This window comes from Podarcis melisellensis (assembly GCF_964234715.1).
Source record: "Podarcis melisellensis genome assembly, chromosome: 3".
In the NCBI taxonomy this organism is placed as follows: domain Eukaryota; kingdom Metazoa; phylum Chordata; class Lepidosauria; order Squamata; family Lacertidae; genus Podarcis; species Podarcis melisellensis.
The window spans coordinates 97,554,875-97,569,566 of NC_138530.1; the positions used below are offsets into that span (position 1 = coordinate 97,554,875).

Sequence of the window (14,692 nt, forward strand, 5' to 3'; positions counted from 1 at the left end):
CAAAAGGCTCCCATAATTTGAGAACGATGTGTGATAGGAATCTCTTTTTTCCATGGTTTCAGTTTCAGAGCCTAGCAATGTTATCTATCTACCAGATCAAAATCTATCATTCAAAATGTATGTATAGCCACACAAGCTGAGGAATGAAGAAATAAACTGAATACGCTGGAAGACCTGAATTGGTTTTTGCGCTGACTGAATGTTTTTGCAGCGCACTGTCGATCTGATGTACACAGTATGCTAGAAATATGTTACAGAATTTAGGCTGGATCTAGACACATCAAAGAAGCATTTCAGTTAAACGTGTTGCAAACTTTGTCTGAGAAATCGGGTAAGCAGAAACAGAAACTCCACAGCACCATCTGGTGTCACAGTGTTAGAATGCATAAACAACACATATAAAGCATTTTTTCTTTGCCAATGTAGCTGAGTCCTTAGGTGCCCATAATAGAATTGGTTGTACAATCAATTCCCTCTTCCTGCCAGCCTCCGCCACACAAACAACAACAATCACCCAGTTCTACTTAATTGGATAGACTTTTTCATATGTTTAAAAATATTTTAACTACAAGTGTGTTTGTGTGTTGCACACAAGTTGAAATGACAGAGGGTTCCTACATTGGTACAAGATGAGGAGGAGGAAGTCTGCAGTCTTTCCTTAATTATAGTTTTGTGCATTTCAAAATATAAAGCAAGCCTGCAATACAAAGCAAGCTTTAAAAGGGAACAAGTCAGAAAAGATTGTTTGGCCGAAGAAAACAATCACTTGGGTGATGATGTTTTTCTGGGACCCCTCTATCCCCATGAGATATTAAAATGAAATCCCTATTAAAGACCCTTCCCCTTTAACACATTCCCCTGCAGATTCATTTCTCCCCCTCCCCCCTCACTACTTATTTACATTGCTTGATTTTTTTTTCTTAGCAACAGTTTAGTATCAGCTGTACCACAGCTGAGAGCTTGTAAACATAGTGGGAAGAAGCAGCTTCATTAGTGGCAGAATATTTATCTTCTTGTTGCTTTTCCAGCCTGTGAATAATATCTGAGTATGTTGTGCCAAGTTGAATGGTTCTAATTCACTACAACATAAATCGCTGAAGGCAAATATATTGTTAGCGAAGCCGTTGATGTGCTAATCACGTTCCTGTGTCTCTAAGTTACATAAAAATGCATGCATTTATGCAGTTAGGAACCTTGAGAAATATTAACAGATGACTCTGCGAAATGTACAAGGTATATTTTCCCCCCTCCACTGTCATTTGATAGCCCATGGAAACAAACCAACACATTTTATATTCTTATATATATGAAAATCAGGATTTCATGGTTATGACTGAGTGTTGATTTTTAGGTATTAGAAATATCATCAAATGCATTTAAAAAAAACAGCTTTAAAACTGAAATGATTTTCAGATAGAGGTCACTTTGCAATGAGATCTCATTATAAAATTATCCAAAATGCTCAGAATTCCATTAACTATATATCAGAACTACAGCTTCTGATAGCCTAAGAACTATATAGTATAGGTGTAGGTGTTTCGCATTCCGGTGGTATTGATTCATTTAATGTTTTGTCACACATTGTGAAAAAATATACAGGTAAAAAGCACACATCTATTTAGGTGCCTGAAATAACATACATACATACATACATACATACATAATTTTAATTTGTATGCTGCCTTTCCATAGTTAAAACCATACTGAAGGCCGCTTACAACATGTAAAAAACTTGTTGTTGTTTAGTCGTGTCCGACTCTTCGTGACCCCATGGACCAGAGCACGCCAGGCACTCCTGTCTTCCACTGCCTCCCGCAGTTTGGTCAAACTCATGCTGGTAGCTTCGAGAACACTGTCCAACCATCTTGTCCTCTGTCGTCCCCTTCTCCTTGTGCCCTCCATCTTTCCCAACATCAGGGTCTTTTCCAGGGAGTCTTCTCTTCTCATGAGGTGGCCAAAGTCTTGGAGCCTCAGCTTCAGGATCTGTCCTTCCAGTGAGCACTCAGGGCTGATTTCCTTAATAACAAACATAAAAAAGTAATCATAAATAAATAAAACATCAAAAAGTACACAATTTGGGGGGGGGGAATCCACATCAATCGTATTAAGATCTAAAATAAAGATACAAAAAAATAGTATCAGTAACAGCAGTCCCCCCAACAAATCTCCTCTGAGCAATTCCCTAACACTTCATGGTAAATATACAGTTCACAAAACTGGATTTCTGTTAAACCACAACCGTCCATAAACTATTGTAGTGTATCAGAAAAACTATGCAACGAGCTGAATTCCACTTTGAAAGCTTGACAAATATTTAGGAAAACTGCTGTTGTTGGAAGTGCTGCCAAGCTTGCTACCAGTGAGCTGGGTTAAATGCAAGTGTTGCGGGCGACTGGTGTTCCTAAAAGGTGCTCTTGTGTCTCCTCATTGCAACTCCAGACTGTGCCATTGTTAGCCTATGACACAACATTCCCCACTAAGCAGGAAATATGTCCCTGCTGTATGAGAAAAAGAAATGCTTAAAGTAATGATTTCTTGGTGTCAGAGAAGGGAGGATTGTTGCGACGCATCTTCCCCAAATAATACATCAGTATATGCAAAAGCTAGGACAAGTTGTTCTTCCTTCATAGCTAGGATCTTAGACAATATTACAGTGCACTTGCTCTTTTGCATGCTGCAAGAAGGATAGTGTGAAGTGGTTAGTGAAGGACCTTTGACTCTTTCTATGTTTCTCTTTCACCAGGTTTCTCGTACACACAGCAACCTAGTTCATATGGGCAGGGAAAGGGGGGGGGGTTGCAGTGGTTTTTAGGAAGTCATTAGCTTGCACTAGGCGTCCTATTGGGAAGACCCAGTTTCCATCGTTCTGGAAGCTGGGAAATAGGGGCAGTACAGGATTCCTTTTGGTGTACCGACCTCCCTGCTGCACCAAGGATTCCCTGTCAGAGCTGTTCTAGGTCATGGAGGATGTTCTCCTGGAGACACCTAGTTTGGTTGTCCTAGGGGATTTTAACATGGGGCTGTCCCTGAATATGTTTGGCCAAACTCATGGTCGCAGACGTGCCTTAGATCTGGTATCAGGAAATTTTTATTTCCTGAATCAGGAAATTTTTAATATCTAATGTTTTACCATTTGTTATGTGCTGTAAGCTGCCCAGAGTGGCTGGGGAAACCCAGCCAGATGGGCGGGGTGTAAATAATAAAATAATTATTATTATTATTATTATTATTATTATTATTATTATTATTATTATTATTAGACTCCATGAGAATCAAATTATTATTGTGCCATTGGTATATGTAACAGGAGTGTAGTGAAAACAACTAAAGTACAACTGGAGTGTACTAAATGCAACATTGTTCCAGTAAATGAGTGTATGTAGTAGTTGCCAGCACATACATACATGCATTCTCAGTTTTGGGTTTCTAGTTACTCTTGAATTCAGGCATCAAGTGTTTTTAGTACGTGATCTGTTTTCCCTGCCCATGGCAAGATAAGAGAGATGTTCAATTAATGAGTCATTTCTGCTCTATCAGGACAATGGCAGTGATTAGCTGTAATGTCTGACTTTCAGTTCCGCTAGGAGCACAGCTGTGCATCCAAGGCTCCACTCAGCTCCCACTCTTGACTGCAAATAGGATTTCCTCAGCAATAAAACCGCCATATATGCATCCGGATTTCTGAATAAATTGCTGGTGGACTTTGTCAGAGACACAGCATATATGCCTTGCCCAGTCAAAAGTGTATTCCATTGAGTTTAAGGGGAAGTTCTAGGGTTGCATACTAGCAACACACGCAAAGCAGAATAAAATTAGACAGCAGCTAGTGACCACTATTTTGATTGTGTGATTTTTTAGTACTCTAACCAACCCTAGATCCATTATTTTCCGATCTCAAGGGCTCTGCCAGGTTAAAACAAGTTCACATCTACTGAAATCTTTTACAAGCCAAGCTATGAAATCATTTTCAGAATGAAGTTGAGCATTTTCAAAAAGAAATGTAAGCTGAAATAAACTGAATTCCCTGCAGATGTGCACAGGACAACACAATAGTAAAGAGGAAAACCAGCTGTGGTTTAAAAAACCCCAGCAGCATGGTTTCTGTTTGAATAGTGTAAAAAGATTTAAAGTGAAATATAATATTAATTTTTCAGTTCAAAATAAATCTGGTGCTATGTAAGGTAGATAGCCTTTCTACCTGTACGTAGCAAGAAAACCACATGCCACCGGGATAATAAAACCAATGTTTGCTTCTGCTAAGCAAATTTAAATAAGAGTCCCTCCTGAATGTGAACCTCAGATCTCCACTGCCTTTTTTTATTCTTTTCTTTTTCTTTTTGCATTTGTCTCTGTGTTTACATTTTTTTTTTTATCAGCTAAAGTGCTTGTCTCAGGTGCACATAGCGTCCAGAAGGCAACATGCTGGCTTTTATCAATGCCAACAGTGGGAATAAGGGCTTTTCATTCAGTTCTGGGAAAAACCAAGCAGAGCTATTTCAAAAGTCTGAAAACGGTGTAGTGCTTGGATTCAGGAGAAGTGGGTAATGTAAGCATTATAGTATCCTGATGCAACAGGTAATCTTATATAGCATACCTTCCAGCATTTCTCCGATAAAAATAGGGATGTCCCATTCCATAATGATAATTTTACTATTTATGCCCCACACATCTTACTGAGTTGCCCCAGATGCTCTGGGCAGCTTCCAAAATAATAAAACATTAAACATTAAAAAACTTCCCTATACAGGATTGCCTTCAGACAGCTTTGGGGGTCGGATAACTCCATACCTTCCAACATTTCCCCAGTGAAAATAGGGACATCCTAAGGATAATTGTGACATTGCAGGATCAAATCAGAAACTGGGACGGCTTCTCTAAATGGAATATTGGGACACTTGGAGGGTCTGGTATAGAGTTCACATAGCAACACATTTGTTCAATACTTAGACCCTTTAGCATAGCAAACAATGACTAATTGTTCAACGTTAGCCAAATGCAGAGTAGATCCATTGAAATCAGTGGACTTAAGTATGACTGATATTGCCCCAAAGGATTAAATTGGCTTCAGTGCAGCGCTGGCACGCTTTAAACTCTGCCGTAAAAGCAAATTCTCAATCATTTCAGAAAACATTCTCCAGAATGTTAAACAGCTGCTTTTAGGGATGCTATAGATTGCATGTCATGCGGTTCAATAAGCTAGGTTTGAAGCTCTGAGTGTATGACTGCAATATGAGTAATCTAGTATGTGCCATGGCGTTCTCTATTTCTAATCGCTGGGTTGGAGTCAATCTTCTACTTACATGCTCCATAAGTTTAGAAGCTGTTTTCATATCTGGATGGCACACTCACAAGGACTTGCTTACACAAATATTTTCGCATGCACTTTACAGACTGCCCGTATTGACTTCTAGCCACACTGTCATACCAAGTCGTGTGAAGGCTGGATTTAGTATGTTGACTTTTCACATGCCCCCAAACTGCAGTTTGCATAGAGCAGACATCTGAGCCATGCTAGTTTCGGCATGTTACTGGCATTCACACATATTTTTGTGCATGGCACTGTGGGGCCCAGAGCCAGTAAGAGCTCACAAAAAAATAAAATAAACTGGGTGTTTCAGGCAGGAAGGGTAATATGACGGGGCTTTCTGTCTCCCTTGAATAGTGTCCTTTTTCTTCTTAATATTGGCCAAGTGCTACATTATGCCAGCAATGAACCAAACCAATTGGGCGCCTGGGGCGGTGTGCGTGCCCTGTGCCCAGGATGGGGCCAGCTGCCCATGGGGGCAGGGCCAGCCACCCATGGGGCGGGGCAAGAGGCAGAGCCTCCAAGGAGTCTGCCTGTCTCCTCCCACTCAGCAGCTCTACAGCTGAGGGGGAGGCGGCGGGCAGACTGTTTGGGGCAGTGCAGAGCCTGCGGGCACCCAAGCCACCGCATCACTCCCAGGAGAGACATGCGGCTCAGGTGTGCTGCAGGCCCCACAGTGAGTGTCGCCTGGCATTTTGTGACCCCCCATAGTGGTGACAATTGGGGCAGGCCACCCGCACTGCACCCCCTTCCTCCGCCCCTGCATTATGCCCATTCCTTCAAGCCTGATGAAGATAATGAAGAGACTCCCACACACACCCATACACGCCTAGAATTCTCCAGATTGCAACTTTCCTGGTGACAGGGATCTTAATCACCTTGAAAAGTGCCCTTTCTTTGAACATTCTGGACCGGCTTTTGTCTGAAATTCCACGGCAGCACCAATAGGATGCACTATCATGTAATGTTGATTTGTCATAATGTGAAACAACTACATCAGAAGGAAAGTTCATAGGAAATTAAGGCTAAGCTGTTACCTTTCCAAGAACAGCAGGCACAAACTACAGCAATGTTTATAAATGCACCACGTTGCTGAGTTTTCTTGAGTCCCTCTCTTTCCTGGCCTTGCTGGAAGAGGGGCTATTTCAATCTAGATATAATGTTTTAGCTAACGTTACAAAACTCCTTTGCTTGTACACACAGTGCATTCAGAGGAGTGTGTTTTGCCTTGAGAATGGCACCACTGCATCCTCTCAGTTGAGCATCTTCACCTAGACCTCACAAGTGGAATAAGGATTTCTAGCTGCCAACACCAAGAAAATCCTGGCAATTGTAAGCTCAGCATTGTTCAGATTTCAGAAGAGATGGTGCCATAAAGAACAGATAAATCACACTTGTTTTTCTTTCAAGTCATTTGACTTTTCTCAGAAGACTCAAAGGGAAAAAACCAAACTGTTTAATTTAGCACTGGCTTATCTGTTTTGTCGGTCTCTTGCAGTGGTGACAAAAAATTGTATTAACTTTTGCAGGGGTTTAATAATTCATCATACAATATATGTTTTTCTTGGAGAGAGAGAAATCACCAGAATCCCATTGGTTTACTGTGGATAAGCAATGAAAATAATTGGTGTAATGAGCAGATGTGAATCAAAGCATGAAGTCCTGGAGGGCAAAGTTCTATAAAAAGCACAGTATTGAAAAGTTCAGTATCACAAAATCATTTTATCTAAATCTTCACATTTAACCAAAGTGAACAAACATCCATAGATTTCATTTCAGCCTGGTCTCTATCTCTCTTTCTCTCTTTAACCTGGCAACAGCTCCTGGTGGCATGAATGAGAGCCTGAGGCACGTTTTTGGAATTTGACTTGTACTAATTGAGTGATCATTAAGTGAGAAGAGAACGTGATTTGGTATCTGCACAAGAAAGCTAAGCAATGTTTTTAACGATAAAATAAAAATGCTTTTAAATGATCTCATTTTGTCATGGGATTTTGCATCTTAAAAAAGAAAGAAAAAAGCTAAAATCAATTGGAATTCATTAGTTGGAAAGAATTTATTTCCAGTATGGTCAATGCTGATTATGTGAAGCCAGATCTTCATACATCTGCCTATCTACTCTAACCCTTTATGCAGGGTTCAGATGTTCCAGATGTTACTGTGCTTCATTGCCCACTCCAGCAGGGGCTGATGCGAGTTGGAGTCCAGCAACATCTGGCGGTCCAAAGGTTTCTCCAGCTGTGCTTTTGCAAGTCATAGCTTGTAAGCTGATAGAACCACATTTTTTTAAAAAAAGCATCAGAAAAGCCCTCTAGATTAAGGTGGTGTTGGATGCATAGCCATTCTAGAGTCCATATGACAGCTGTGAGAAATGAAAGGCAGCAAACATCTCAGAAAATTAAATGTGGGGCCTGCCAGAAGAAGACATAATTCATGCTGTGTAAGGGCAAAAGGAAGGGACGCAGGTGGTGCTGTGGGTTAAACCACAGAACCTAGGACTTGCCGATCAGAAGGTTGGTGGTTCAAATCCCCACGACGGGGTGAGCTCCCGTTGCTCGGTCCCTGCTCCTGCCAACCTAGCAGTTCGAAAGCAGGTCAAAGTGCAAATAGATAAATAGGCACCACTCCGGCGGGAAGGTAAACGGCATTTCCATGCGCTGCTCTGGTTTGCCAGAAGCGGCTTAGTCATGCTGGCCACACGACCAGCAGTACGCCAGCAGCCTCGGCCAATAAAGCGAGATGAGTGCCGCAACCCCAGAGTTGGTCACGACTGGACCTAATGGTCAGGGGTCCCTTCACCTTTACTTAAGGGCAAAAGCAATCTATTCAACGCTTGGCCAGACTGGCAGTGGGCTTTCATGGGATTCTGTATGTTCTGTTCTATTTCACCTTATTTCTTTGTACATTGTTTTAAACTGTTTGTAACACTATGCTTTCATTGTTGTAACTTGCCCTTGGACCTTAGAGTAAAGGGTGGGCAATTAATATTGATACTACTAGTAGTAGTAGTGATGATGATGTTCCACGCACAGAACTCACAGGATCTCCTATTAATTTCTGTGGTTGGAATAACTCAGTGGCATGGCCAATAGTGATGTACATGAAGAACTTTCTCCAGCATGAGAGAGAATGGTGACGGTTCTGTGAGCATGGAAATTCCTTGCTCAGGAATCCTTCAGATTGCAGCACCTTTGTGCTTTGAAATGCACCACTAAAGAGCCATTTCACCACATGTTCCTATTTGTTTTGAAATTCATGTGGAACTTTAAAATCTTGGTTACATTTGCCCACAGAATACCCCTGTTTGGTTGGCCGCTATTTTCATTTATAGAAGGAGGCTTAACTCCTTTCCATAGTAATGGACATTTTTGGCTCTTCTTACCTCTGTTTTTCGTTTTGTTTTTTTAAATAAAGCTACATTTTTTGTTAAATTCCTTGATACATTTTCTAGTTGGCTCCAGCAAAAGTTCCTCCTATTGTTCGCCTTTTTTATTGTGAAGCCAGATTTGAGTCTCCACTTCTGAGTTTTAACTTGTAGACAGATCACATGAGCCATCTCCATGGTAACTCTGCCTGATTTATGTTTGTATTTAATTAGAGTTGTCCATTACCTCTCCAAATAGAATTTAATTTGAATACATGGGCCTGTCACATTTTAAAAGATTCATTATACCTAATCTGCAAGTTGATTGACGAGATTTGCAGGAGATTGCATATTATATGCACGGCGTATTTAACAGTTTCAAATAGAAAAGGTAAATGTTCCTTTTCTCCAAAAGATTTGTGAATTTGGCTAGTCCCCGCCTCCCCCCCCTTCCGCAAAGGTCTGTGCAATCTTTCCCATTGTTATAATTTTAAATCATATTAGCTGACCTTCAGGGTATGTCACAGCCAGAAGCAAAACTGTATGAATTAGCATTTGCAACCGTGTCATTTAAAACTGGTTAACTTCAGCTAGAAAGCAGAAGTTACCATTTACAGACATGCTGGGGCATATTGTTTATTGATATAAAATATGGGCACCTTGCACAGACCTTTGTGGAGGTTATTTATATTTAGCTAAGGGGTTTGTATCTTCCCTTTAGACAGGCTCTCGGGACTAAATTTCGTGAGAAGTTAAAATGGCAATACAACCATTAAAAATAAATAAATAAAACAAAAATTGGGGGTGGGGGGAGAGACCACTCTAATACAATTCAGTATTATCTATGCTGACTTGTAGCAGCTTTCCATAGGTTTAGATAAGGTTCTCTTCTAGCCCTACCTGAAAATGCTGAGAATTGCATTTAAGGGATATGCATTTGGCATATAGTGGGTGTCAGAGCTGCCTCTAGGTTCCAGCTCACAGAGGACCAACGCTAGTCAGTAATAATGTACAAAAGTCTTTATTGAAGTTCAGTTTCCATTTCCAAGCCGCAGCGTGCAGCTCTACGTCTTAGAACCTAGATCGGCGAAGCTCCGTCTGAGTCTCCGCCCCCTAGACACCAGTTTAAGACTCTAGCCTTACTCCACCTCTTCCGTTGTTCTTTCCTCCTGTGGGTCCGTCTGCCCCCTAGACACCAGTTTAAGACTCTAGCCTTACTCCACCTCTTCCGTTGTTCTTTCCTCCTGTGGGTCCGTCTGCCCCCTGGGGTTTCATCCTTTCTGGACTCTTCTGACGCTGACCCCCCTGATTCTTGTCCCTCCTTCCGGCGGGCTTTAGGACCTGGTTTCCAACTGCTGCTCTGGGAGTCCCCGCTGGCCCCTTCCTTCTGGGGTCTCCCCCTTGGCACCCCCCTTGCCCTGGCCATCGGCGCCCCCTTCTGTGAATCTTCCGATTCGCTGGAGAGACTCAGGGAATCCCTCGGACCACTGTCATCGCCTACGCTTCCCTCGGATTCCTCCCCCTCGCTCTCCATTTCCTCCCTCTCCTGTGCCTCTGCTCCTGAGCCCCTGACAGTGGGCCATGGCACTCTGGTCCAGACATGGTATTCTGACAGCGGCAGACTGGTAACAGAGTATTTATGCTTCCTTGTGGAATAGAGGGCTAAGGCAGCATTTAAAAGGTTTCACACAATGGAATCTTAGGTAAAGTGACCCCTGACCATTAGGTCCAGTCGTGACCGACTCAGGGGTTGCGGCGCTCATCTCGCTTTATTGGCCGAGGGAGCTGGCGTACAGCTTCCGGGTCATGTGGCCAGCATGACGAAGCCACTTCTGGCAAACCAGAGCAACGCACGGAAATGCCATTTACCTTCTGCCGGAGCGGTACCTATTTATCTACTTGCACTTTGACGAGCTTTCGAACTGCTAGGTTGGCAGGAGCAGGGTCCGAGCAATGGGAGTTCACCCCATCACGGGGATTCGAACCTCCGACCTTCCGATCAGCAGGTCCTAGGCTCTGTGGTTTAACCTATAGTGCCACCCGTGTCCCTAATGGAATCTTAGGCCTCTCCTAGATGACCTGCATATGAAGCACTCATCCTGGTTTGTTTACAGGGAGGTTCTGTGGTGCTGACTCAAACAATTATTAATCTCATACTTTTCCCGTGCATTTTACCCATCAATTTCCTTACTGCATTTTTTTTAAAAAAAATACTGTATGTATATGTGTGTGTTTGTTGTGTAAGAACACAATATACAGTTTAATTGTGCGCCTGGAATTTGTCAGGATGCAGTTGAATCTCATTGCGAAAAGTCAGCTGTATGGAAGCTGCTTCTGTGTGCTTATTTACACCTCCATACAGAGAAATAAAGCTCTCCTTGTAGTCCAATCTTTATTTGATCAGTGGTCATGCTGGCTGTTCCAGGTAGGAGTAGGCAATACAGAGCACTGTGGACATTTTCAGATCATAAAGAGTTGTAAACATGCTTTACGAATTGAGAAGTGGTCTGCAGGTCACTTCCTGGGAAGGGTTATGTCTTGGACTAATTGAGGGCATTGAGGTAGCAGCAGTCTATGAAAGCCACTGCTTATATGCTCCCCCTTTTTATGTTTGCATTTCTCCTCCTACGTCCAGAGTTTTTTGGAATTCTGAACATAGTATTATGATGGGTGTTCCTTAGTTCAACATTAAAAAAAAAACTACTAATAGACAATTGTATGTCAACATGGGGAGGGGGGAATTGTATACTATTGGCACAAAAATGGAAGCAAGAAGAATTACTGACAAAAGAAGAATAGCAAATGAAATTAATGGACTATGCAGAATTAGATAAATTAACAGGAAGGATTCGAAACCTGCAGGACCAGAGATTCTTAGAAGACTGGAGTAAATATTTGAACTATTTGAAAAGCAATTGTAATAAGGAGATTATGCTAGTAGGACTGCAAGAAGTTCTGTAAGGAGGATTATGTGAAATATTGCAAAGAATATTATGAAGAGAAATGTTAGTTAATGATAATTAAAAGTAATAGAGAAATTAAGAAATGCAGAATAAGTGATAAAGAAAATCTTCAGAGGTTGTTGACGGAAGTCTAAAACAATGCATAAGATAAGAAGTTATGTTAAATGACTATTGGAAATGATATGTTAAAAATTTAGTTTAAAAATGTGTGTGTGTGTATAAATGTACAATATATACATATATATATATATATATATATATATATATATATATATATATATATATATATATATATATTGTACTGCACTGTGCTCCTTTAAGGGACATTGAGTTTTGTGAAAGTTAAACGAATAGTAAACATCTGTGCTCCTGATAACATCTATGTGGTTTACTTTGTTTCTGCCTTTCTAGAGGAAGACGGTGGTGACCTCCTCAAGACGGGGATCAGTTTTCCAGGAACGCCAGAGGAAGAACTAGGTACAGATCTCAATTCTTTTCTGAACAAAACTCAATGTAAACCAAAGCTAGGTATCACCCACTCCTGAAACTGCTTAAAACAAAGTGTGTGTTTGCATGTACCTTTTTTTTTATTGTAATCCGGAATCAGCTTGTGCAAGGAGTTAATTACAAACTTAGTAGTTAGCTTTTGCAGTCTCCACACTTTACAAAAGTTATTCAGCTGACTCCCTCTCCAGATGTACTGAACAGAGAAAAGCTGAACCATAAATATCAGGCCAAAATAAGAGAGTTATTCTGCCTAGGTAGATTGAATTAATGTGGCCTATACTACAAGACTGTTCAGTACTGAATCATTTGTGGGATACTAACTAAATAGTGTCATTTCCTAACTGCATTTCCTAAGAGCACATTTAGAATGTTTGGAGTACTTATTCAGCTCAGAATTCAGGGCCTCTTGATGAATTTCCCTCATGGGCTTAAGGAAAATGGTCGAAACTCCATGTGTATACCATCACTTGTGATATACTTCTTGAATGTCCACTGTATCAAATGTTCACAACATGCTAGCAGTCAGAGGTTACTAATGTGATTTATAACCGATGGTTTTGTGCAGGCATAGTATAGTATCCAGTTTTCCCACAACGGAAATTTCAGATGTATGAAGTAGCCCTTTGCCAAACTTGGTTCAGTCAGTGGAGCACAGTGAACCTTAGTAGACAAAGCACTCTTTTTTTATTTATTTAAAAAGAACCATTAAATGTATGTAATATTCACTGAAGTATAACGAAGACATACACTGTTTGTCAGTCATATGCATGTACATGTCGCTACGTAATATTTCTGTCAGTTGGTTATTGTCACTTAAAATGTGATGAAGGGGAGCACCATAGAATTTCTACAGATTTTAAGTACACAGCATTTTTCACTCAAGTCGCTATTCCCTTCATTAAGTATATTCAAATAGCTTATAAGTCAGTTGCATATTTGCAGATGGGACAAATAAATGATTAGTTCATGATTTGGGGCATTTCATGCAAGATGAATATCCCACATGGGCACAAGGGAAGTTGTCTAGATTACTGACTGTGACATAATTAAATTGTGATTAAATTGCGATTCAGGGGTGGCCAAAATAATGCCCTCCTTTCATCCCTTACCACCATAGTTTAATATGCTCAGGAATGAGTTTTAGCCTGACAACATTGGCGGGGAAAGGGTTAACCACATTGGCTACCTCTGTCTTTGTTATCAATTATTTTCTTGCACATTGTGTTTAGAGCAAAATCTGTAAGGGCACAATTAAGGCAAAGTTAAACATTTTTAGTCAGTAGTGTAGTGATCGTGACCATGATAAAATCTCTGGCAGCGATTACCTCTGTTGACTGTGTGTCCACGACTGAACAGGGGCTGTGGCTGCAGTTGATTGACTGACTTTGACTCCGGTTGATGTTAGCTAAGCTGCTCTGCTTCTTAGAGTTTCTAGTTCAGGCATAGGCAAACTCGGCCCTCCAGATGTTTTGAGACTACGGTTCCCACCATCCCTGACTACTGGTCCTGTTAGCTAGGGCTGGTGGGAGTTGTAGTCGCAAAACATCTGGAGGGCTGAGTTTCCCTATGCCTGAACTAGAAACTCTAAGAAGCAGAGCAGCTGAGTTTGCCTATGCTTGTTCTAGTTCTTATTGACTGCAGCAGGAAGGGGAAGGTTGGCAGAAGGGCCTAGGAAAGTAGGAGTAGAAAAGCCCTGGTTGGAGCAGGTATTGACCCAGAGGAATAGGAGAACAGAGGTCTAGGTGGCTCCAAGACTGCCTGTACCATTAGGTATTATGCAGCAGATGCCCCAGGCAGCAGATCCTGGGAGATGGGGAGCACTCAAGAGGAAAAAGTGGCCTGCCTTCAGGTGCAGTGAAAGATGCTCTCCTTCGGACAGGGTTGAAGCAAGATCCATCTACCAGTCTGATTGCCTTCTGTATGTGGAATTCTGGAGGGGCATGTTGCTTCTTTGGTCAGCCAAGTGGGAGGGTTAAAAAAAAAAGTGGGAGAGAGGCTGGGCAAAGATGAGAAGTCACAGATCGATCTGAAAATCTTTGACTGCATTCCTCTGGTTGGCATTAATGTGAGAGAGTTAAGCAGTAAGCGCACACTCCACTTTAACAAAAAGAAAGAAATCTTTGAAATGTAAAAGTGCTTAACCTTGGCTGAATAATTCTTACAGTAGTTTAAGTTTTGTTTGAAATAATGTCACTCTTTGAACACAATGCTCACAGAGTGCTCACTTATTGTAGCTTCCAGTAAATGCTCTCCCCCTTCGTTCTTACCTTTCAGAAAGGTATGCCATGTGTATTTGCAGCATTGGGCGAGCACAGAATACTCTTCCTTATCTATTTCATCAGCCTGTGTACAAGAAGGGCAAAATACAAGGATTTTCCCTTTGGTCTCCTTTTACTTTGACTTTTGGTGTTGTCCACAGAAAATAGAATGGGGTGGGTTTTTTTTTTTTTTAGTTTTCAACAAAGAAATAAATGTTATAAAAGAAATAGTCTAATTTGCATTGGCAGCAGAGATATCAATACAACATTATATGAATATATACTGTAAGAATTA

The 14,692-nt window shown here is 41.2% G+C and overlaps 1 protein-coding gene across 12 annotated transcripts in view; it reads left to right on the plus strand.

Annotated features, from left to right (window-relative positions):
• The window catches only part of DLGAP2 (DLG associated protein 2), a 414,439-nt gene that overhangs the window by 288,384 nt on the left and 111,363 nt on the right, over positions 1-14,692 (plus strand). For 10 of the 12 annotated variants that reach the window (XR_014166924.1, XM_081906060.1, XM_081906056.1 and 7 more), the window contains one exon: positions 12,044-12,109. The exons of the other annotated variants lie outside the window; for them this stretch is intronic. Coding sequence is in view for 3 of the 10 variants with exons in the window: in XM_081906060.1 (XP_081762186.1) it covers positions 12,044-12,109 (66 nt within the window). In the remaining 7 variants the exon portion in view is untranslated. The remainder of the gene's footprint in view (positions 1-12,043; positions 12,110-14,692) is intronic. 12 annotated transcript variants of the gene reach the window in all.